The following is a 24,919-nucleotide window of genomic DNA, read 5'->3' as shown; positions in this document are numbered from 1 at the left end:
TTTACCCCTGTAAAGTGTACATTTCACTGGTTTTTAGTATATTCACAAAGCTGCAACTATCACCACATCTAATATCAGAACATCTTTATCACCCCAAAAGGAAACACCCACCCTATCAACCCAATAGTAGTCACTACCCATTTTCCTGTGCAGTAACACACAGGCTGTCAGCTACCTAAGCTTGAGGTCAAGCATGCCATGCCCTCTTTTGCCTCCTACAGAATTGACACAAACTTGGTGGTAAGAAATCCCAAGCTCTTCAAGAGCTGGCTTGGGGTGCCTAGGGGCATCAACGTCTGTGGCCTGGCCTCTGCCATCACACTGATTTGCTGACTTCCTCTGGCCAAGCCAGACCATTACCCTACACCTTCTTTTCTTCAAAGAGTTTTATAATTTCAGCTCCAACATTTAGGCCTTTGGCCCATTTTGAATTAATCTTTGTATATCGTATAAGATAGGAGATCCAACTTCATTCTTTTGTATATGGATATCCAGTTGTCCCAGCATCATTTGTTGAACAGATTATCTTTGGGGTGCCTGGGTAGCTCAGTGGGTTAAGCAATGGGACTCAACTTCAGCTCAGATGGTGGTCTCATGGTTTGTGGGTTGGAGCCCCACATCAGCATGGATCCTGCTTAGGATTCTCTCTCCCTCTGTCTCTGCCCTTCCCTGCATGTGCATGTGCAAACTCTCACTCTCTCTCTCTCTCTCTCTCTCTCTCAAAATTAATTAATTAATTTTTTTTTTAAAGATTATCTTTGCTCCATTTTATTGCCTTTGCTCCTTGGTCTTAAATCAGTTGACTATATTTACGTGGATTTATTTCTGGGCTCTGTATTCTATTAGGTATTATCTATTCTTTTGCCAATTCTCACTATCTCCATTATAGTAGCTTTATAACAAGTCTTGAAGTTGGGTAGTGTCAGTCTTCCTACTTTGTTTTTCAATATTGTGTTAGCCATTCTAGGCCTTCTGCCACTCCATATAAACTTTATTTTTGTTATGATTCTTTTTTACAAAAGTTTATTCTTAAATGTACAAACGGATCTAAGACAACACTTGATTCTAGCTATAGGTGGCAACAGATACTATGACAAGGAATCCAAATGTTTGAACAGGAATGGAATTAAGGATCAAATTGTCTCAGGGCACCTGGGTGGCTCAGTCGGTTAAGCAGCCGACTTCGGCTCAGATCATGATCTCGCGGTCCGTGAGTTCAAGCCCCACATTGGGCTCTGTGCTGACAGCTCAGAGCCTGGAGCCTGTTTCAGATTCTGTGTCTCCCTCTCTCTGACCCTCCCCTGTTCATGCTCTGTCTCTCTCTGTCTCAAAAATAAATAAACGTTAAAAAAAAAAAAAGGATCACATTGTCTCAGGCATAAAAAAACAGCTTACTTTTTGTCAGATTTCTTAATTCCACCTGTGGCCAGGAGGCCCATCCCCATAGCCTTTGCTTTTAGCTCCTTGAGTTTCTTCTGCTCCCCTTTCTGTTTCTGCTTGAGTGCCTTATCTTCCTCATCTGTGTCCTTGGCCTGCTTCATGGGCTGCTTCAGGGGCTCCTTCTTGCCACCTTCATGGTCAGACATGGCACCTGACACCCCTTCCCCAGACCCTGCCACCAAAAGCTCCTCCATATAAACTTTAGAATCAGTTTGCCAATATCCACACAATAACTAGCTACGATTTTGATTGATATTGCATTGAATCTATAGAGCAAGCTGGAAAGAACTGATATCTAGACAATGTTGAGTCTTCCTTTCCATGAATATGGAACATCTTTCCATTTAGTTCTTCTTTGATTTCTTTCATCAGAATTTTTGTAGTTTTCCTCATATAGATCTGGTATGTGTTTTGTTACATTAATACCTAAACTTTTCATTTTGGGAATGCTAATATAAATAGTATTGTGCTTTGTTATAATGAGCACTGGGTCTTGTATATAAGTGATGAATCACTGAATTCTACTCCTGAAACCAATATTGCACTGTATGTTAACTAACTAGAATTTGAATAAAAACTTAAAAAGAAAAAAATAAAGCTTGAATTATTTAAAATAGTAATGGTATAAAAAACAAATAAAAAATAAAATATTAATAGTATTGTGTTTTAAATTTCAAATCCTATTTGTTCATTGCTGGTATATAGGAAAGCAATTGCTTTTTGTGCATTAACTTTTACCCTGCATCCCTGCTATAATTGCTAATTAGTTCCAGGAGTTTTTGTTTGTTTGTTTGTACATGCTATTTTCCACATAGATGATCATGTTATCTGAGAACAAACAGTTTTATTTCCCTTTCTTCTTTATTTGCATTAGCTAGGACTTCCAGTGTAATGTTAAAAAGCTGTGGTGAAGGGGGACATTCTTGCCTTATTTCTGATCTTAGCGAGAAAGCTTCAAGTTTCTCACCATAAACAAGATGTTAACAGTAGAATTTTTGTAGATACTCTTTATCAAGTTGAGGAAGTTCCCCTCTTTCATTCCTGATATTAATAATCTGTCTCCTCTCTTTTTAATTAGTTAGCCAGGCTTGAGGTTTATCAATTTCATTGATCTTTTCAAAGAACCAGCTTTTGGTTTCATTAATTTTCTCAATTGATTTCCTATTCTCAATTTCATTGGCTTTTTCGTTCTAATTTGTATTATTTCTTTTTTCTGCCTACTTTGAATTTAATTAGCTCTTTTTTTCTAGTTTCCTAGCATGGAAACTTAGATGATTGATTTTAAATCTTTCGTATTTTCTAACATATGCATTCCATGCTATAAATTTCCCTCTAAGCACTGCTTTCACTGTATCCCACAACTTTTGACAAATTGTGTTTTCATTTAGTTCAAAATATTTTTAAATTTCTTTTGAGAGTTTTACTTGCCCTGTGTGATATTTAGAAGGGTGTTTTTTAGGGGCACCTGGGTGGCTCAGTTGGTTCAGTGTCTGACTTCGGCTCAGGTCATGATCTCATGGTTCATGGGTTCGAGACCTGTGTCGGGTTCTGTGCTGACAGCTTAGAGCCTGGAGCCTGTTTTGGATTCTGTGTTCCCTCTCTCTCTGTCTCTCCCCCACTTGTGCACTCTCTCTCTCTCTCTCTCTCTCTCTCTCAGAAATAAACACCAAAAATTAAAAAAAAAAAAAAAAAAAAAGAAGAAGAAGGGTGTTCTTTAATCTCTGAGTACTTTGGAATTTTCTAACTGTCTGTTTAATGGTTTCTAGTTTCATTGTGGTCTGAGAGCAGACATTGTATGATTTCTATTCTTTTAAATTTGATAAAGTGTTTTTTGTCCCCAAATGTGGTCTCTCTTGATGAATGTTCCATGTGAGCTTGAGAAGAATGTATGTTCTGTTGTTATATGAAGTAGTTTATAGATGTCCCTTATGTCAGTTGACTGATGGGATTGTTGAGTTCAACCATGTCTTTACTGATTTTCTACCTGCTTGATCACTCCATTTCTGATAGAGAGATGTTGAAGTCTCCAACTATGTTAGTGGATTCATCTATTTCTCCTTGAGGTTCTATCAGTTTTTGCCTCATGTATTTTGGTGCTCTGTTGTTAGACACATACATGTTAATGATTAGTATGTCTTCTAGGAGAATTGACCACCTTATCAATATGTAATGCCCCTCTTTATCCCTGATAAATTTCCTTGGTCTGAAGTTGGCTCTGTATGAATTAATATAGCTACTCCTATGTTATTTTGATTAATGTTAGAATGATATATTTCTCCATCCATTTACTTTTAATCTTTATGTGTCTTTATATATAAAGTAGGTTCCAGGTAGACAACATTTAGTTGGGTATTGTTTCTTGATCCAGTCTGACAGTCTCTGTTTTAATTGGTGCATGTAGAGCATTGACATTCAAAATTATTGTTTATATAGTTGGATTCATATCTACCATATATATTACTGTTTTCTATTTGTTGCCCTTGTTCTTTGTTCCTATTTTTGTCTTCTATTATTTTTCTGTCTTTTGTGGGTCTGGTTTTTAAAGATTTTATTTTAATGTTTATTTTTGAGACAGACAGAGCACAAGCAGGGGAGGGGCAGAGAGAGAGGAAGACACAGAATCCGAAGCAGGCTCTAGGCTCTGGGCTGTCAGCACAAGACCTGATGCAGGGCTCAAAGGCATGAACGTGAGATCATGACCTGAGCTGAAATTGGATGCTTAACCAACTGAGCCACCCAGGCGCCCCTTAAGATTTTATTTCTAAGTAATCTCTACACCCAAGGTGGGACTTGAATTTACAATCCCAAGATCAAGAGTTGCATGCTTCTCATAGTCTCTGGGTCTGGAGTTCTCTCTTGTCCAGCAAGGGAGCGGATGCAGGATTGAAATGCGAGAGACGATAATGTCCAAGAGGAGACAAGAGTCCCAAGTAAGAGTCCTTGCTCCGTTTTCATTAGGATCAGAAGGCTTACAAGCATGATGGACGTGCACAAAGAGACAATGAAACCATGAACATTAACTTGTGGATGTGAGGGAAAGGGGGTTTTGAAGATATGCGGTGTTAGGGGTTTGGGTCAATACAAAACTAAATCCTGGGCAGAAGGTTGTTTACAGCAGACATGAGGCACCACCTCTGTTTACCTAAACTGGTCTAGGGGACAAGAAAGACAGAGTATGCTACCTCAGGGTCAACAAGACACCTTTCTTTTGCTAATTAGCTCCTCTCCAGGCAACTTCCTCTTGCTGCAGTCTATAGCCCTGTTTACCTGTTTTTGTCCTTCCTTCCAGTGAAAGAAGCTTTCTGCTATTGTACTAAATTGGGGGGTGTTTCTGCCCTGAATACCTAATCTTGTTTACTAATCTTGGATGTTTTCATCCTGAGATTTCCTATTCCTATACCTTTGTCCTATACTGGGGGCCTTTGCCCTGTTTACCTAATCTTGGATGTTTTCATCCTGAGATTTCCTATTTCCTATACCTTTGTCCTATACTGGGGGCCTTTGCCCTGTTTACCTAATCTTGTTTGCCTAGTCTTGGATGTGTTCATCCCGTGGCTTTCTATTTCTTTATGTCTTGTTAACCCATCGGTGCAAATTCAGGGAATTCCTAACCTTATTCCCCACACACGCTCTACTGACTGAGCCACCCAGGTGCCCCTGTATTTTGTGATTTTAATTAATCATTTTATATGATTCCATTTTCTCTCTTTTCTTAGTTTAGTTGGTTAAAATCTTTAAGATTTTAAAGTAACCTCTGCACCCAACCTATGCTCAAACTCACAACCCTGAGATTAAGAGTCACATGCTCTACCAACTGAGCCAGCCAGGAGCCTGTACACTTTTTTCCTTTAAGTTTATTTATTTTGAGAGAGAGAGAGGGAGAGAGAGAATCCCAAGCAGGCTCCTTGCTGTCAACGTGGAGTATAATGCAGGGCTTGATCCCACAAACCATGAGATCATGACCTGAGCCAAGACCAAGAGTCAGAAACAACCAACTGAGCCACTCAGGTACCCCTGCACGCTTCTTTATAAACACTTTTTAGTGGTTTCCCTAGAGTTTGCAATATACATTTACAATTAATCCACATCCATTTTCAAATAACAATATACTACTTCATGGGGTGTACAAGTACAAAAAAAACTCCTAATTTCTCCTGCCAGTCCCTTGTATCATTTCTGTCATTAATTTCACTTATACATAAGCACATATGTCTTAGTCCATTCAAGGGGCTATATACCAGAATACCATATACTGGGTGGCTTATAAACAACAGAAATGTATTTCCCACAGTTCCAGAAGCTTTAAAGTCTAAGATCAAGGCATCAGCAGATATGCTGTCTGATGAAGGCCCATTTCCTGATTCGTAGACAGCATCTTTTCACTGTGTCATCACGTGGAACAAGGAACAAAGGAGCATTCTAGGGTCTCTTTTATAAGGGTACCAATACCATTCAGGAGGCCTCTACCCTCATGACCTAATCACCTCCCAAAGGCCCTACCTTGTAATACCATCACATTGAGGGGTTAGGATTTCCACATATGAATTTGGGAAGGACACATTCTGTCTATAGCAATCCATATATACAAAGGCATACATAATCAAATATATTGTTGTCATTATTATTTGAACAGATTTTTCTGGTAGATCAATTAAAAATAAAAATAGGGTGCCTGGATGGCTCAGTTGGTTAAGTGTCCAACTCTTGATTTCAGCTCGGGTCATGATCTAACAGTTCATGAGTTTGAGCCCCATGTTGGGCTCTGTGCCTACAGTGCAGAGCCTGCTTGGGATTTTCTCTCTCTGTCTCTCTCTCTCTCTCTCTCTCTCTCTCTCTCACTCCCCCGCTTTATGCTCTCTCTCTCTCTCTCTCTCTCAAAATAAAGTTAAAAAAGTAAAAGTAGAAGTTTTTATTTTACCTTCACGTATTCCTTTTCTGATGATCATCCTCTCTTTATGCAGATTTGAGTTTCTGACTCATATCATTTTACTTCTCTCTAAAGAACTTCTAACATTTCTTGCAAGGCAGGTCTACTGGCAACAAATTCCCTCAATTTGTGTTTGTCTTTATCTTTTTGAAAGTCTTTCTTTCTCACTTTTAAGGGATAATTTTGCAAGATACTGAACTCTACTTTAGTGTGTTTTTTCTTTCCACATTTTAAATATTACATTCTGGGGCACCTGGCTGGCTCAGTCAGTTAAGCATCCAACTCTTGATTTCCGCTCAGGTAATGATCTCAGAGTTTTTGAGTTCAAGACCCTCGTTGGGCTCTGGGCTGACAGTGTGGAGCCTGCTTGGGATTGTCTCTTCTCCCTCTCTCTCTCTTCCCCTCCCCCACTCATGCACTTGCTCTCTCTCTCTCCCTCAAAATAAATAAACTTAAAAATAATAATTCATTCCATCTGTCTTCTTGCCTGCACAGTTATTGAAGAGAAATTAGATGTAATTTTTATCTTTGCTCCTCTATAGGTATGGTGATTTTCCCTGCTCTGGTTCCTTTCAGGATTTTAAATTAATTGTTGATTTTATGTAGTATGAAAATGATATCCTGGAGTGCCAGGGTGGCTCAGCCGGTTAATCGAGCAATGGATTCTTGATTTCGGCTCAGGTCATGGTCTCACAGCTCTTGAGTTTGAGCCCCGTGTCAGGCTCTGCACTGAGCCTACTTGGGATTCTCTCTCTCCCTGTGCCCCTCCCCAACTTGCATGTTCTCTGTCTCTCTAAATAAATAAATAAAATGATACCCCTAGATTTAGGGGTTTTTTGGCATTTATCCACTTGGTGTTCTCTGTGGTTTAATGCCTGATATTAATTTGGGGAATTTCTCAGTCATTATTGTTTCAAATATTACTTGTTTCTTTCTCCCTTTTTTCGCTTCTTGAATTTCCACTACATGTATGTTACATCTTTTGTAGTTGTGCCATATTTCCTGATATTTTTTTTTCTTTCAGCCTTTTTTCTCCTTTTCCATTTCCATTTTGGCAGTTCCTATTGAAATATCCTCAAGTTCAGAGATTCTTTGCTCAGCCGTGTCCAGTCTACTAATAAACCTATCGAAGACATTCTCCATTCCTGTTATGTTTTTGATTTCTAGCACTTGTTCTTGGTTCTTTCTTAGACTCTGCTTACATTGCCCATCTAGACTTGCATGCTGTCTACTTTATCCATGAAAGCCCTTAGCACCTTAATCGTAGCTTTAAATTCCCATTCTGACAATTCCAACATCCCTGCCATACCTGAGTCTGGTTCTGATGCTTACTCTGCCTCTTCAAACTGTGCTTTTTGCCTTTTAGTATGTCTTGCAATATTTTTGGTAGCTGGACATAATGTGCTGGGCAAAAGGAACTGCTGCAAATAGGCCTTTAGTAATGTGGTGGTAAGGTGTGGGGAAGGGAAAATGTTCTATAATCCCATGAGTTGGTCTCAGTCTTCTATGTGACTCTCAGTTTTTCTTCTTCTGTTTGGTGGGACAGAATGACTAGAGTGGACTGGAGTTGGGTATCTCTTTTCCTCAGGTCAGTTACCCACTGATAAAACCCCAGCAGGTTAGGCTCTGGTTACATACTTTCTCCTGAGGGTAGACCTTGTTAAGAAGACAGAATGCTCTGAGACATTTCAAAACCATTCCTTTTGTCTTCCTTTGTGGAAGCACGAGGAGATTTTTCTCCAACACTCACTGTGAGAACCTAGTTGAGCTCTTGGAGGCAAAATTGAAAAGTGAATGAGGACTTCTGATAACTGGGTCCTCCTGGAGTTTTTAACATTCAAAGTTATATCCACATTGAACCTCTAGCAATTTATTGATTACAGTTCAATTTTTCCTATCCCATAACTGGTTCTCATAGAGGTTTGTGCTCATAGGCTTCCGCTCCATTAAGTTCTGATCCTCTGTATTCATCTGTCTGTGGTTTGTCCTGTGACTTCACTTGTCTAAAGTGAAGAGTTATTGATATGTCTTTTCAGTTCAGCTTTTTTTTTTTTTTTAATTTTTTTTTTTTTCAACGTTTATTTATTTTGGGGACAGAGAGAGACAGAGCATGAACAGGGGAGGGGCAGAGAGAGAGGGAGACACAGAATCGGAAACAGGATCCAGGCTCTGAGCCATCAGCCCAGAGCCTGACGCGGGCTCGAACTCACAGACCGCGAGATCGTGACCTGGCTGAAGTCGGACGCTTAACCGACTGCGCCACCCAGGCGCCCCCAGTTCAGCTTTTTATTGTTACAATGGAGTGGCAATTTCCACCTTCTCAGCATCAGACCAGAAACCAGAAGTGTCTTTGATAGTATTTTGAGTGCCAGACATTGTGAATTTTACTTTGCTGGGTGCTGGATATGTTATTCTACAGTCTTGTTCTGAGATGCAGCTACTTGGAAACCATCTGATCCTTTCAGGTCTTCCTTTTCAGTTTTGCTAGGTGTGGCAAGAGCCTTATTTAGGCTAATTATGCTCTAAGGCAAAACCCTTCGGAGTACTCTATCCATGCTCCATGAAATATGAGATTTTCTACTCTGGCTGAGAACTGCACGCTGCAGGGATTGTTCACACAACTCTTTTCCCTGCCTCCACTACTTTTCTGGCACGTATGTGATCAGTATTCCACTGAAGACTCCGGGAGGATTCTATATAGATCATTGAAGCTTTCTCTCTCTGTACTCTCCCCTTTCTGATATTCTGCTGTGCAAACTGCAGCTCTCTTGATCTTCTTGGTCTTCCAGTCCCATCTCCTCAACTCAGAAAGCTGACTGAATTCCACCTGGACTCCTCCTCCTTACACTGTAACCTGGTAATTCTCTCTAGGCAGTATTCTAGGGAAATCATGAGGCTACCTCACTTGTTTCCTGACAAGTTACGCACCAAAGTGTAGAATGACAGGGTGGAAGACAGAACAAGTTCTCTCTAAAATGCTCAGGTCCTACTCCCCAGAACCTGGGAATGTTCTATGTAAAGGGGCTTTTGCAGACATGATTCAGTTCAGGATCTTTTTTTTTTTTTTTTTTTTTTTTGGTAATCTTTTAATGTTTATTTTTGAGAGAGACAGAGACAGAGAGTGAGCAGGGAAGGGGCAGAGAGAGGGAGACACAGAATCCAAAGTAGGCTCCAGGCTCTGAGCTGTCAGCACAGAGCCCGACATGAGGCTTGAACTAACGAACCATGAGATTGTGACTTGAGCCGAAGTCTGATGCTTAATAGACTGAGCCACCCAGCCACCCCTCAGGATCTTTAGATAGGAAGGTTATCCTGGATTTTCTGTATGAGACGAATCTAATTACAAGGGACCTTTTAAGAGGGACACAGGAGTGTAAAAATCAGAGAAAATGTGATGACAGAAGCAGGAGAGAGAGATTTAAAGATGTTACATTACTGATTTTGAATATGGAGGAAGGGGCCTCAGGCCAAGGAATGCAGGCAGCCTCTAGCAGCTGAAAAAGACCAGAAAATGGATTCTCCCGTGGTATGTCCAGAAGGAATGCAGCCCTATCAACATCTTGATTTTATCCCCGTAAGACTTATTCTTGGAATTTGACCTCCAGAACTATAATATAATAAATTTAATCGTGTTTTAAGCCACTAAAATTGTGGTATTTTGTTACAGCAGCAGTAGCAACCTAATACAATCACCAAATGAAAGCATGGGATATGAAGAGAATACAAGAGTTTGTGAAGACACGATAGTGAAGGAAATCTTACTTGGGATCTGAAAAAAAAGTAGGACCTTTGCTATCTTGACATCCTTATTCATACGTTAAGTATGGCAACGTTAAACCCAAAACAAAGTACCAGTTGTCCCCCCCCCACACACACACCCAAAGAAAAAAATTTTTAAAGAAAAAAATATATATACCAGTGTCTAGAAACTACATATCGTCATTAACAAAGGCATATATTTACTCTGTATTGAATCAATAAAATGTACCTCTAGACAATTTTATAAACAGGATTCTCTTATTCCATAAGGAAAGAACGGTGGGGTCACCTGAGTGGCTCAGTCAACTGAGCCTCCAACTCTTGGTTTCAGCTCAGGTCATGATCTTGCAGTTTATGAGTTCAAGCCCCAGCATCAGGCACCGTGCTGACAGTGTGGATCCTGCTTGGGATTCTCTCTCTCTCTCTCTCTCTCTCTCTTCCCCTCCCTCTCTCTCTGCCCCTCCCCTGCTTGTGCATGCACGCTCTCTCAAAATAAAAACTTAAAAAAAAAAAAAAAAGAATGGTGGAAGTCATAAAAGAGAGACAGCAAGTCCATTTCTAGAATCAATGACATTTCTGGAGAGAACTGTATGCAAGCCTAACACATTAGGAAGTTTTTTCAGTTTCACATAGGAACAACAAAAAAATGAAAACAGTAGATTCTGGAAAATTATTAGCTGCTGCTAAATAGCTAACCACATAATATCAATAATTTCAGCTGACTCTGTCAACAAATTTGTTATGATCAACTATATAGTACATAATGAACAAATGTGTGGATTTCCTAACATTTCTATAATGGCCTTAAGGAGTAATTCCCCATGAAGAACCTTAGCCATATAAAATCCTATTAAATATAATATCATTGGGGCGCCTGGGTGGCTCAGTCAGTTAGACGTCTGACTCTTGGTTTCAGCTCAGGCCATGATCTCATGACTTCGTGGGTTCGAGCCTCACATCAGGTTCTGCGCTGACAGTTGGAGCCTGCTTGGGATTCTCTCTCCCTCTCTCTGCCTGTCCTCACTAGCACTGTCTCTCTCAAAAACAAATCAAAACAAACAAACAAAGCCATTTTAAATAGAATATCATTATTTGTTAAGCAAAAGCCACCTATTGCATTCAGTGTCAGAAGCAGTATTGTGACAGCTACAAAGAGACTGTAGTTCCAAGATTCGTTTGTAAGTGATAGCAGTTAAATCAGTAAGACAGACCAATGGTGGAGAAATTAATTTGTGAAGTTCTAGTCTGACAAAACATTTCATAATTGAAAAATAAGATTCATTTTACTAAATTCCCAACATTTATCCTCATATCCTCATTTACAGGCAAGGAACTAAAAACACGTTATATTCTTTTCAGAATATAAGACTTTATTATCCTCTTCAACTTAAGGTAGAACTACATCACACATCAGATGAGTTTCTTTGCAAGTTTACAGGTCTCAAGAATTTTCCATTCTACTTCCTTACCCTTTTCTCCAGTTTTCTAAACGCATAATGTATTAAATAGGATTACATGTGGCTATTACAGCATGACTTAAACAAGAGGAAAGGTATTTCTCCCTCACACAAAAGGCCAGAGGTAGGTAGTTGCAGTGCCTTCCCTGCCTGAACAGCAGCAGTCACAGGTTAGGAATGACGTTCACACTCAGGACCCAACAGGTCTTCTGGGACTGAACCCGGCACCAGGCTCACTTCACTTCATTGGAAACAGCACAACAGCATGAGGTTTGTTTCAACAGGAGGCTTTACTCTGGCACCCAAGTGTCAGATCAGGTGTAAGGGAACAAGATCATCTGGGTGGGTGCAGAAGCCATGCTGGCTTAGAAACTTCAGGCTCCCCTTGGGGAGTATCTCTTGAAACAGTATCTCTTGAAACAGCCATGAATATAGCTTCCAGGGATCTTTGTAATAGGAACCACAGTGCTTGAAGCACCTGGCTGGCTCAGTCAGTAAAGGACATGACTCTTGATCTCAGGGTTGTGAATTCAAGCCCCACATTGGGCATGGAGCCTATTTTAAGAAAAGAAAGAAAGGAAAGAAAGGAAAGAAAGGAAAGAAAGGAAAGAAGGAAGGAAGGAAGGAAGGAAGGAAGGAAGGAAGGAAGGAAGGAAGGAAGGAAGGAAGGGGAAGGGGAAGGGGAAGGGGAAGGGGAAGGGGAAGGGGAAGGGAAGGGAAAAGAAAAGAAAAAAGAAAAAGAAAAAGAAAAAGAAAAAGAAAAAGAAAAAGAAAAAGAAAAAGAAAAAGAAAAAGAAACAGTGCTTCAGGAGGCCCAGTCCATATTTTCCGATGGGTATTTACAGTTGTCATATAGTCTTCCTGGTCTAGATACCATTTACCAATAAGGGGTCATTTTTAATCATAAGCAATATTGCCTGACATCACAGTTGACATTCTATTATTTCATCTTGTAGGCTTCCAGGGAAAACAGTGCCAAAAGTTAAACTTGAAGTCATTCTACCATGGAGAAAAAGAAAGGGTTCTATTATTAACCTTCTTTATTCTTGGCAGTCCAGGGCAGCATATCAAGATCCAATCTTCTATCTTGTTGCTTTGCCACTCGTGGCTTCTATTTCCAAGGTTACTTTCTAGTCCCAAAAGCCTGCTGAAGCTCTAGCCACCACATCCATGTTCCAGCAGGAAGAAAGAGAAGATGAACTGGCCCACTTCCCTTTATGTCTTAAAATTTAAGGAAACTTTCCAGAAGCATCTATCACTCAACACTTATAATTCCATGTCACTGGCCAGAACTTAGTCATATGGCCACATATATGCATACCCATGGGCAAATTGATAACCTGAATAATTCTGGGATTGTTACAAAATGAAAAAAGAAGAAACAGATACTGGGTCAGGTAATTAGCAAGATGAGTCAGAAATAGTATGATGGAAGAAGCAGGAGAGACTCAAAGAGTGAGAGGGACTTGACCATTACTGGCTTTAAAGAGAAGAGGACCATAGCCAAGCAATGTATGCACCCTCTAGAAGGTGGAAATGGCTCTCAGATGATAGTAAGAAAATGGGACATTGATCCTTCAATTGTAAAGAACTGAAATCTGCCAATAACTGAATGAACAAGGAAATAAGAGTCCCCAACCCCAACCTCCAGTAGAGAACGAGGTCCTGCCAACACTCTGATTTTAGCCTAGCCCATGTCAGCTAGCTGACCTACACTTGTGTCATTTTAAGCCACTACATTTGGAGTCATTTGTGACAGCTGCAATAAAAAATGATACACTTACCTTAATAAAACTTCCAATTTAAAAGACTTACCAGAGAAGGGTCCCTATAGTCATTTACATCATATTTTTAAAAATTCAATTCATAGCTGGTCCTTAATGACTCTGGTATATTAAACTGTACTACAATTGGAAATGTGTGTAGAGTCAACAAAACTAGTAAAATAGTGAACTGAAAAGCTACACAGTCAATTATTTTATATAAAAGCTCCAAAAAGTTTGTTACTAGTTACTATGAGAAACATTTCATCTAGGAGTGATTTCTAAGGCAGTATCTTGAGTTTCCATAAATACAGAACCTTCTGACTCAGAAGGGATATCAGTAAGAGAACCAGAATTCTCTATCTCCAAGTTCAGTGGTTTCCCCTGTTCATAACTCAGGTTTGAACTATCTTTCATTTGAATCTCTTGCTCTTCCAGCTCCAAAGGTTTCTCTGAGGCTGGAGCTACCACATCGTCATCTTCACTTTCATGCAGAAAGCTACAAATCATGTTGGGTCTATAGGAGAAATCATTGTCCTTGATCTGCAGCCATTCCACACCACCTGGTAAGGGAGGGTGAGGGATGGGAGGACAAACCAAGAAAGAAACATGAAAAAGGAATTTCAGGCACTGAAGTATATTTCTCTTTAATTTACATTTTCATCCTATGGATACACGTCAAAATAAAATCCCAAGGTAAACCAATGAACATGGTGCCCATAACTACTGATAAATAATCATGGAATTTCCATCTTATCTGGAGATCTTAGAATGCCTATAGTGTATGCAACATCAAAATCACTAAAAACAGGATATAGTCAATAATATTTTAGTAACTTTATATGGTGACCAGTGGGAACTACACTATATGGTGAGCACTTTGTAATGTATATAATTATCAAGTCACTATGTTGTATGCCTGAAACTAATATAATACCGTATATCAACTATACTGCAATTAGAATTTTTTTTTAATTCAGACTAAAAATAAATCTCTAAAAAAAAAAAATCACTAAAAGTAATTAACTTTAGTTACCATTCCAACCTCCTTTTCCAGAGTCCAATTCCCAAATCATCCTGAGAGATCACTGAGCTCTCACTGCCACCTCACACCTTATAGAAAATTCTGTCACTTCCATACGATTTTCTCCTCAGTTTTCGTAATGGATGATACCACCCTATCGTCTTTCAAGTCAACAGTAACATGTCATTTTGAGTTGGAACATCCAATGATGAAATAAGACACCTCTCCAAAAAAAACAAACAATAAAAAACAAAAACTTGAAAAAAATTGTTTTCCTTCTAGTACTTACAAAGCCCTAACCCATCAATGAACCCCCCATAATCAAGAACTGCTTCTGGCACAAAAACAGACACATAGACCAATGGAATAGAATAGAAACCCCAGAACTAGACCCACAAACGTATGGCCAACTCATCTTTGACAAAGCAGGAAAGAACATCCAATGGAAAAAAGACAGTCTCTTTAACAAATGGTGCTGGGAGAACTGGACAGCAACATGCAGAAGGTTGAAACTAGACCACTTTCTCACACCATTCACAAAAATAAACTCAAAATGGATAAAGGACCTGAATGTGAGACAGGAAACCATCAAAACCCTAGAGGAGAAAGCAGGAAAAGACCTCTCTGACCTCAGCCGTAGCAATCTCTTACTCAACACATCCCCAAAGGCAAGGGAATTAAAAGCAAAAATGAACTACTGGGACCTTATGAAGATAAAAAGCTTCTGCACAGCAAAGGAAACAACCAACAAAACTAAAAGGCAACCAACAGAATGGGAAAAGATATTTGCAAATGACATATCGGACAAAGGGCTAGTATCCAAAATCTATAAAGAGCTCACCAAACTCCACACCCGAAAAACAAATAACCCAGTGAAGAAATGGGCAGAAGACATGAATAGACACTTCTCTAAAGAAGACATCCGGATGGCCAACAGGCACATGAAAAGATGCTCAACGTCACTCCTTATCAGGGAAATACAAATCAAAACTACACTGAGATACCACCTCACGCCAGTCAGAGTGGCTAAAATGAACAAATCAGGAGACTATAGATGCTGGAGAGGATGTGGAGAAACGGGAACCCTCTTGCACTGTTGGTGGGAATGCAAATTAGTGCAGCCACTCTGGAAAACAGTGTGGAAGTTCCTCAGAAAATTAAAAATAGACCTACCCTATGATCCAGCAATAGCACTGCTAGGAATTTACCCAAGGGATACAGGAGTACTGATGCATAGGGGCACTTGTACCCCAATGTTTATAGCAGCACTCTCAACAATAGCCAAATTATGGAAAGAGCCTAAATGTCCATCAACTGATGAATGGATAAAGAAATTGTGGTTTATATACACAATGGAATATTACGTGGCAATGAGAAAAAATGAAATATGGCCCTTTGTAGCAACGTGGATGGAACTGGAGAGTGTGATGCTAAGTGAAATAAGCCATACAGAGAGAGACAGATACCATATGTTTTCACTCTTATGTGGATCCTGAGAAACTTAACAGAAACCCATGGGGGAGGGGAAGGAAAAAAAAAAAGAGGTTAGAATGGGAGAGAGCCAAAGCATGAGAGACTCTTAAAATCTGAGAACAAACTGAGGGTTGATGGGGGGTGGGAGCAAGGGGGGGTGGGTGATGGGTATTGAGGAGGGCACCTTTTGGGATGAGCACTGGGTGTTGTATGGAAACCATTTTGACAATAAATTTCATATATTGAAAAAAAAAAAAAGAACTGCTTCAATGATGCTAATCATTTCTTCTTTTATCCTTCTGACCCTTTCAGTCAAATATTTTCAGTGGTTCCTCATTAATTTCTATAGCAAGCCTTAGTTATACCTTCAAAATGCCATTAGATATCTCTAAGATACCAAAACCTATCTTGCCACCCTGTTCACACTTCCATCTGCTCCTATTCACCACCAGAAGCTAACTCTTCTGTGACTGTTTGTTGAACCATCCTTATGGCTGATGCCATGTCTTCTCATATGTTACTACTATAAAATCTTCTATCAAAAGTTGATTAGTCCTTTTCCCTCCAGCCAGCTTCAACCATTCTTTCATTATTTTTTTTCCTGCAATACCATCATTCGCATAGTCACCAGGTTCAAAATCTTGAAGCCATCCATCCTATCGCCTATTCTGTTATTTAGCTTAAATACTTGGCACATAACAGAAACTTAAAATAAGTTGAATGAAACGGGTATTGAATCCCATTCACACACGTCTGTTTCAGTGTGATTGACTTTAGAGTGCAAACTCCCAGAAGGCAGGGCCCACATCTCCTTTTCTTTTGTTCTGCCTGCAGCATATTGGCATGTTTGGTAGCCTCCAAGATGGTCCCCAAAGATCTTCACCTTCCTGGTATTCATGCCCCTGTGTCGTCCCTTCCCATAATAAATAAGATATGGCAGAAATGACAGAATGTGACTTCTAAGGCTAGTTCATAAAAGATATTGTGGCTTCTATGTTGTTCTCACAGATCACTTGATCTGGAAGAAGCCATCTGCCATGTCAGGAGCGCACTTGAACAGTACTATGGGTAGGCAAGGTCCTGAGGCATCCTGCTAATAGCCAGCATAAACCAGCCAGGCATGTGAGTGAGCCAACTTATATTCAGATGTTCCACATTACTCAAGCCTTCAGACCCTTCTTCAGTCCAGCCAACATATTGACGGTAACCTCAAGAGAGACACTGAGCCAGAACCACCTGGCTAAACTGAACCACCTGGCCAAATGCCTGATTCACAGAAACTGTGTAAAATATTTTTGTTGTTGTTTTAAAACCATTAAGTTTAGAGGGAATTTTTTATGCAGCAATGCATAACCAATATAGCCTTGAGCTAACTAACGTATTTGATTAAACAAAACACGCAAATCTTCCCACGGTCGACCTGGTGGTTTATTAAAGACTCTAGGAAAGGAAATTCTACAACTTCCTGCTTTAAAAAAATATATCAAAATAATAGCGAAGCTATCTGATATGTATCTGCCTTTCAAGTCCATTCTAGAACTTCAAGTACCTCTTTCTTCCTGTTATTTTATTTTATTTTATATTATTTTATTTTATTTTATTTTATTTTATTTTATTTTATTTTATTTTATATTTTGTTTTATTTTAGAGAGAGAGAGACAGAGTGTGAGTGGGGAAGGGGCAGAGAGAGAGGGAGACACAGAATGCAAAGCAGGCTGTAGGCTCCAAGCCGTCAGCACAGAACCTGACGCGGGGATCGAACCCATGAACCATGAGATAATGACCCAAGCCGAAGATGGACACTTAACCGACTGAGCCACCCAGGCACCCCTCTTCCTGTTACTTTCACGAAATGCTAAAAATGGGGATAGTTTTGGGATATACATGTTAAGAACAAAGATTTTTTATGTACTTATATGTAACTGGTATAATTAATTTCTACATGATTAATGTGCCTTCATGTGTTTATTCCTCAAATATAATAAATCAAGCCACAAATATTCATCACTAGGGTCATGTTTATCAGAGTTTGAAATATGTCTTTGAGCAATGAGCTTTTTTTTCATTAGTAAACTTTTTTAAATGGAAGAATAGATGACACACAATGTGACATTAGTTTCAGGTGTACAATACAGTGATTTGAAAAGTCTATGTATTATGCCATGCTCACAACTGCAGCTACCATCTGTCACCATACACCATACGACACTATTACCGTACCATTGACTATATTCCCCATGCTGTGTCTTTTATTCGTGTGACTTACTCATTCCATAACTGGAAGCCTGTATCTCCCACTCCCCTTCACCCATTCTGCCCATCCCACCACCCTCACCCCTCTGGCAACCACCAGTTTGTTCTCTCTATTTATGGGCCTGTTTCTGCTTTTTGTTTATTAGTTTGTTTCATTTTTTTATATTTAGACAAATGTGTGATTTCTCTTACTTCACTTATGAGCAATGAGCTTTTAAACTTCCAAGTAATTATTTGCTCATCTCCACAAATATGTGCCTGCTATGGATGGGTTCAAGAAACACTAGTTCAAAGTCTCTACTCTGGGATGACCAGCAATTGGAGAAGCCTCAGCGGATGCAAATTAAGAATGAGATTTAGGGGCACCTGGGTGGTTCTGTCATTAAGCACCTGACTTCAGCTCAGGGCATGATCTCACCATTCCTGAGTTCAAGTCCCACATCGGGTGAGCTTGAGCCCTGATTCAGGAGAAGACAAGCGTTGCATCGGGTAAAACATGAGCCCTGGATGAGCCCTGCTTCTCTCTCTCTCTGCCCCTCGCTCATTTGTGCTCCCCTCCAACTCAAAAAAAAAAGAGTCTTCGGTCTAAAACCTGTGACTCCTTCCCTCACATATAGAGCCAGCTTCTTCCAGTTGTGAGCTTCTTGGGAAAGGTTGCCACCGCTGCCACAAGTTTCCAGGAGATCCTCTGGGGTTACACCTTGACGACACAGATCCTGTCGTCTCCATTTACAAAGAAGTTTTAATGAAGGGGATGGGGTGGGTAGCAGCCGCTGAATTCCCTAGGGGCTGAAAATCTATCAAGTTTCTTGACAGACTCCTCACAATTGTTTCCACGCAAAGCAGATAAAAGATTTCTTATACGTCTCTAGTGCCCTCTGCCACACCAGAGTTCAAATAAATTTTAAATCTATGTTTGATACTTTTCATGGAACACCCTCAATTTTCATATTACATAGCTATTACTACAAAGTACAGGAATGTCCTGGCAGCAATGTGTCATTATCAAAGCCGATACTAAATCACCTACTTTCAGAGAACTAAGTGAACTAACCTATGTTTTCTTCTCCTTCCTTCTTTTCTGTCAGAAGAGTTCTTGTCATGCTGAGCTTCTTCATTGTATGACACTTATATTTTAACACCGTTCTATTACTGCCTTCTGCATCACCTAGAACATAAAATGAACTCAATTATTTTATTGTTGATGCCATCAAATAGTCATGTTAAGCCCCAACAACTCCGGTTCAGAGTCGCCTGGGTGGCTCAGGTGGCTGAGCGTCCAACTTCAGCTCAGGTCATGATCCTGTGGTTTGCGGGTTCGAGCCCTACATCCGGCTCTGCACTGGTGGTGCTGAGCCTGGTTGGGATTCTCTCTCTCCCTCTCTGACCCTTCCCCACTTGTGCTCTCTTTCTCTCTCAAAATAATTAGTAAACTTAAAAAAAATTTTTTTAAATAATAATTCCAGTTAAAGAATTAGACTAAACTACTTCCTGTAGAAATAGTGTAGTAAGTTCAAAATTTAACTCATCCCTCCTGCTCCCAGCACAGAGAAGTAACAGATAAAATACATAACAACTGAAGGCAAAACTGGACTCAAAAACAGCAAACGTCTCCAGAGGACTAAAACACAAAACTGTGAGTGAAATTAAAGCTATAGGCCTGTTAGGCTCCAGCCCTGAAGTACAGAAGTGGGGCCAGGAAGCTGGCCTTACAGGGTAATGAGGTCTCAAATTCTACCACTCAAAATGAAGCACTGAAGTCAGACCTACTACCTGCAGCCAGAGACTGGAGTGAGGACATTCCCAATTACGAAAGAAGGCTCAGAAAAAAACTTGCTGCCTGGGGGTACAGCTTTATAGGAAACCGTGGGCACGGGCAAGAGGGAGGATGAGGCTCTGAGCTACAGGTGTGAAGCACAATGAAAATTTGCACATGCTGTTACATGACTGTAACCGATACTACCCTTTAGAAAGGATCACAGTCATATCTGTTTGGTTGAACCACATGAAACGGTCCATATTCAGTCCAAGCTGGTCACTTCATATGGTTAAACCTAACACACACTCAGCAACCTACTAATTCCATTTCTAAGCGTATATGTTAGAGACATTTTTACATACATGCACAAGGAGACACACAAATACTCATGGCCGCATTTCTGCAATGAGTTAATATGTATAATTAAGATCAGAGGCTCTGGACCAGACAACCTGGGTTCAAATCCTGGCTGTCGCACTTCGTGTATGACCTTTGGAATGTTACCTACCTCTCTGTGCTTCAGTGTTTTCAAATATAAAATGAAGACAGCAATGGTATCTACCTCACAGATGTGATGAGGATTAAATGAGTTAATACATGTGGCGTTTAGAACAGTGTCTAACAGGGGCGCCTGGGTGGCGCAGTCGGTTAAGCGTCCGACTTCAGCCAGGTCACGATCTCGCGGTCCGTGAGTTCGAGCCCCGCGTCAGGCTCTGTGCTGACAGCTCAGAGCCTGGAGCCTGTTTCAGATTCTGTGTCTCCCTCTCTCTCTGCCCCTCCCCCATTCATGCTCTGTCTCTCTCTGTCCCAAAAATAAATAAAAAACGTTGAAAAAAAAAAATTAAAAAAAAAAAAAAAAGAACAGTGTCTAACAAATAGAAGGCATTCAATAAATGTTCAGAGTTATCAATATTTAACGGTAAAAATAAAAGTGATCAACCTGTCCAGTAACTGGAGAATAAATTGCAGTATGGTCACAAATAGAATACTAAGCAACAGGGAAAATAGAATTATACATACCGATATGTATAAATCTCAAAACCTATCTATAACTGAAAAGGGTTATAGAATGATACATGTAATTTATATCAAGTTTGAAAATATACTAAAAGAAAAGCTATTTATTGTTTGTGGATGGATGGATGGATGTGTGTATACATATACATATATATACATATACATATATACATATATATACATGTATACATATATAACAAAATCAAATACAGGAAAGAAATACATCAAATTCAGAATAGTGATTATCAAGACAGAGGAAGGGACATATGTTTAGAGAGAGGTATACAAGAGGCTTCAAATGTATCTGGAATGTTTTTTAGCTATCTGGCAAAATGGTAGGATTTGATACAGCTAGACAATGGATACATGAGATGTTTAAGTTTAACATTCACTGTACAGAAGTTTGTAATATTTCACAGTAAAAAGATCTGAGTCAGCACTGCAAGCACTTACCATGTTCAACATTTTCTTCGAAAATAACACAGGTCCCAAGAGTGTCTGCAGAAAAGTTGAAAGCAACTTGTTGAGAAATAACAATGACTTTCTGTGAGAAGCATATAAAAAAAGAAGTTTCATCTATCTGACATCCTCCTACCTTCATACTCTCCAGCAAAGACATAACTGTCCACTTGCAGAATGGGCCTCTCAGTGTCAATTCCCTACAACAGAACACAGGATCATAAAAAAATCAACACTAGAAAAAGCCTTGCAGGGTTGGGTGAAATGAGTGAAGGCAGTCAAAAGATATAGACTTTCAGTTATGAAATAAATAAGTCCTGGGAATGTAATGTACAGCATGGTGATTCTACTTAATAATACCATATTGTATACTTGAATGTTGCTGAGAGCAAATCTTAAAAGTTCTCGTTATGATGGGATGCCTGGCCAGCTCAGTCTGTAGAGCATGCAACTCCTCATCTCAGGGTCCTGAGTTCAAGCCCCACAATGGGCACAGAACTTACTTCGACAAACAAACAAAAACTCTGTAAGAAAAAATATTGTAACTGTGTGTAGTGATGGATGTTAACTAGACTTCTTGTGGTGATCATTTCCCAGCACATACAACTATTAAATCATTATGTTGTACCTCTGAAATATAATGTTATATGTCAATTTTATCTCAATTAAAGCCATAAAAGAGCACTCAATACATAACCTTGCTACCAAGGAGAGTGATCTCCACAACTGGGGAACCTCTGGAGCTTGAACTAGCAAGTACAAGATAAGCTAAAAATGCTCTGAATACAGCAGCTAAGGGCCTGAAGAACACTTAATTCATATCCAAGGAGTAACGTGTATTTCAATCAACATCCTCCTCAAGTTAAGGTAAGAGCAGTGTTGTCCACAATAGCTGAAAGATTTTAAAGTAAAGTGATAAAACAGATGGTAACTTATGACACCATAGCTCAAGTCAACAGCAGAGCTTGAGGTCTTATAAGTTTAGTACAAATCTTTTCTCCCTTCTCCAGGTGGCGTCTGCGTGCACATCTGAGCTCTCTTCGCTGCGTTTTTTCTCCCGCACTCACTATCTAAAACAATGTGGGTTTTTTTTCAAAATGTATTGTTCCATATCAAAATGCTACCCCCTCTAAATCTTAAACTCTCGCCAGCCACACATTCAGACCCTCAGGCCGAGTGTGGCATTTTCTCCCACAATCCCTTTGTACTTCTACCTAATTGTCCTTAGAATTCAATGCTTTGTAACGAGGAATAGATCTTCGGGGATACGTATTTCTTTCATTCTTGTTTAAATGTAAGAAAACCTACAAATATCCTCTAACTCTAGAAGACTCACCAAAATCTTGCATTTATTTTCACATTTTGATAGAAAGTCTGAGTCAATAATTCCGGACAATTCCACCAGAACCAACTGCTCCTGGTGGAAGAAAGAGGAGTTAACATGCTAGCACCGCAGTGTGCAGAAAGAGGCAGTTAACAAGAGAAGCCAAAACTCCCCAATGCAACGACCCCAACCTTTGTGAACACTAAGTCCTGCTTTCAACGAGAGGAAGCAAGCGACGTTACCGAAAGCGACTGCCTCTACTTCCCCATTCTAACGACCGTGTGGCAGCCAGGGCAGGGGCCCGCCCTCCTGGCCTTACGCGCTGGGGACTCTGCCTCCCGCCGGCCGCATCCCGACTCCCTGCCCCACACGCCGCCTCCGCCACACAGGCCGCCGCAATACCACTCACTGCCTCCTCTTCTTCCTCTTCTTCTTCCTCTCGGCTCCGCTCCTCCGTCGCCGCCATGATACGGCACCTTTTCGGAACCTCCGAGTCACAGGCCACGCCCTCCATGGCCGCCATCTTGAGTACGGGCGGCAGCTCCCGGTCCGCCTGCCGCTCTGACCCCGCGGACTGCTCCTGCCAGGACGCGAGATGGCCGCCTCCGTGCCCACGTGGAAGTCCGGTCCGAGCCTCCTCCTTGTTCCTTTCTCGAGAGCAGGCGCTGGGCTCTTGTGGCTGCTGGCCGGGGCCGGCCTACGACCGAAGACGCCTTCGGACTCTGGGCCCCGGGTTAGGGGAGAGAACTGGGGAGGGAGAGTTGATAAAGCAGGTGCTTGCAAAGAAACCACTTTGTGGGAGGGAAACGGAGAGGCCTCGCTTTGCCCCGAGCTTACATTTCTTGGAAAGAAATTCTTTATAGCGTGTGAGCACTACCCCTCAATTCAAGTTCCCCGGGAGCCGAGTTAAGGGCACATTTTTTTTTTTTCAATCTATGAAATTTCTTGTCAAATTGGTTTCCATACAACAGCCAGTGCTCATCCCAAAAGAAGGGCACATTTCAACCTAACGCGTAAGGAGCGCGCGCTGCGCTGCTCAAAAAAAAAAAAAAAAAAAAACCCGCTAGAAGGTGGGCTTGGGTTTCAGGCAGGCCGGCCGCGTGGGATCTAGGGTAGAGAAAGGGACTCAGCCAATTGTACGTTAATCAGATCGCCATAGGTGCTGTAAGACAAACATTGTCCTGGGAATACAGAGACCTGGGGAGGTGGAGTTTTGAACAGGATTTTCTCAAGCTCATGGTTTCTCTGATTGTAAAATAAATGATCTTTGTACATGAGACAGGATGATCTAGCGCTGAAGAGCATGAGCTTTAGGGTCTAATACTTGTCCAGTTCAGCAGCATTTTTAGCAGCAAAATCTTAGGCAAGTTGGTTATTGTGAGGATTAAATGAGACAATACATGTAAAATTTAGCCCGGTATTGGGCATATATTAAGCACTGAACTATATTTTATCTGTTAGTAGTGACATACAAAATTTTAGAGTATTGACTTTTTTTCCCCCCAAAATTTTTAATGTTTATTTATGTTTGATGGTGGAGAGAGGGAGACAGAATCTGAAGCAGGCTCCAGGCTCTGAGCTGTCAGCGCAGAGCCCCACATGGGGCTGGAATCCAGGAACCTGATCATGACCTGAGCAGAAGTTGGATGTTTAACTGAGCAGATCATGACCTGAGCAGAAGTTGGATGTTTAACTGAGCCACCCAGTTGCCCCTAGAGTATTGTCTTTTAAAAAACACTTTGGGGTGGGGAGTGGGGGGAGGGCTGGTAGCTCAGTGGGTTGAGCGGCCGACTCTGGACTTTGGCTCAGGTCATGAGCTCAAGGTTTGTGGGTTAGAGCTCTGCATTGGGCTCTTTGCTGTAAGCATGGAGCCTGCTTCAGCTCCTCTGTTTCTCTATCTGCCCCTTCCTCATTCGCGCTCTCTCTCAAAAATTTACATTAAAATTATATATATGTACATATATATACACACACACATATCCTTCCTTTTTTTTTTTTTTTTAATTATAAACACTTTTTTTGAGGTCAGTTTGTATGTTTTAAACTTGTTTTCTCACCATATGTAGTATCATGGATGTATATTCCAAGTTTTCCATGGTAAATACTGATCTACATCATAATTTTTAGTAATGCGTAATGTTTATTGTGTAATATTGATATTACACAACGCTTGGGGCGCCTGGCTGGCTCAGTGGGTGGAGCATGCTACTCTTGATCTCCTAGTGGTAAATTTGAGCCCCGTGTTGGGTTAGAGATTAACGTCT

The 24,919-nt window shown here is 40.5% G+C and overlaps 2 protein-coding genes across 5 annotated transcripts; both read right to left on the bottom strand.

Annotated features, from left to right (window-relative positions):
* Positions 1–1,331: 1,331 nt before the first annotated feature.
* LOC123385710 (translation machinery-associated protein 7-like) lies at positions 1,332–2,940 on the bottom strand. Its single transcript, XM_045058636.1, has one exon. It carries the CDS (start codon positions 1,632–1,634, stop codon positions 1,392–1,394), a length of 243 nt encoding a protein of 80 aa, XP_044914571.1. The 5' UTR covers positions 1,635–2,940; the 3' UTR covers positions 1,332–1,391.
* A 10,605-nt stretch (positions 2,941–13,545) lies between these two features.
* GTF3C6 (general transcription factor IIIC subunit 6) lies at positions 13,546–23,527 on the bottom strand. 4 transcript variants are annotated; one of them, XM_023254262.2, is made up of 6 exons: positions 23,065–23,351; positions 22,668–22,748; positions 21,468–21,531; positions 21,326–21,391; positions 19,151–19,264; positions 13,546–13,909 (listed from the first exon to the last, which is right to left on the bottom strand). In XM_023254262.2, the coding sequence occupies exons 1-6, from the start codon at positions 23,176–23,178 to the stop codon at positions 13,611–13,613; spliced, it is 738 nt and encodes a 245-aa protein (XP_023110030.1). In that variant the 5' UTR covers positions 23,179–23,351; the 3' UTR covers positions 13,546–13,610. The 4 variants fall into 4 exon arrangements, with proteins under 4 accessions (XP_023110030.1, XP_023110029.1, XP_044913850.1 ...); XM_023254261.2 differs by having other exon boundaries at positions 21,326–21,370; positions 23,065–23,243; XM_045057915.1 differs by lacking the exon at positions 19,151–19,264 and having other exon boundaries at positions 23,065–23,527.
* Between the last annotated feature and the right edge of the window lie 1,392 nt (positions 23,528–24,919).

This window comes from Felis catus, chromosome B2 (assembly GCF_018350175.1).
Source record: "Felis catus isolate Fca126 chromosome B2, F.catus_Fca126_mat1.0, whole genome shotgun sequence".
NCBI classification, from domain to species: Eukaryota; Metazoa; Chordata; class Mammalia; order Carnivora; family Felidae; genus Felis; species Felis catus.
The sequence above is the reverse complement of the archived record's forward strand: the minus strand, read 5'-3'. Positions and strand labels throughout refer to the sequence as shown.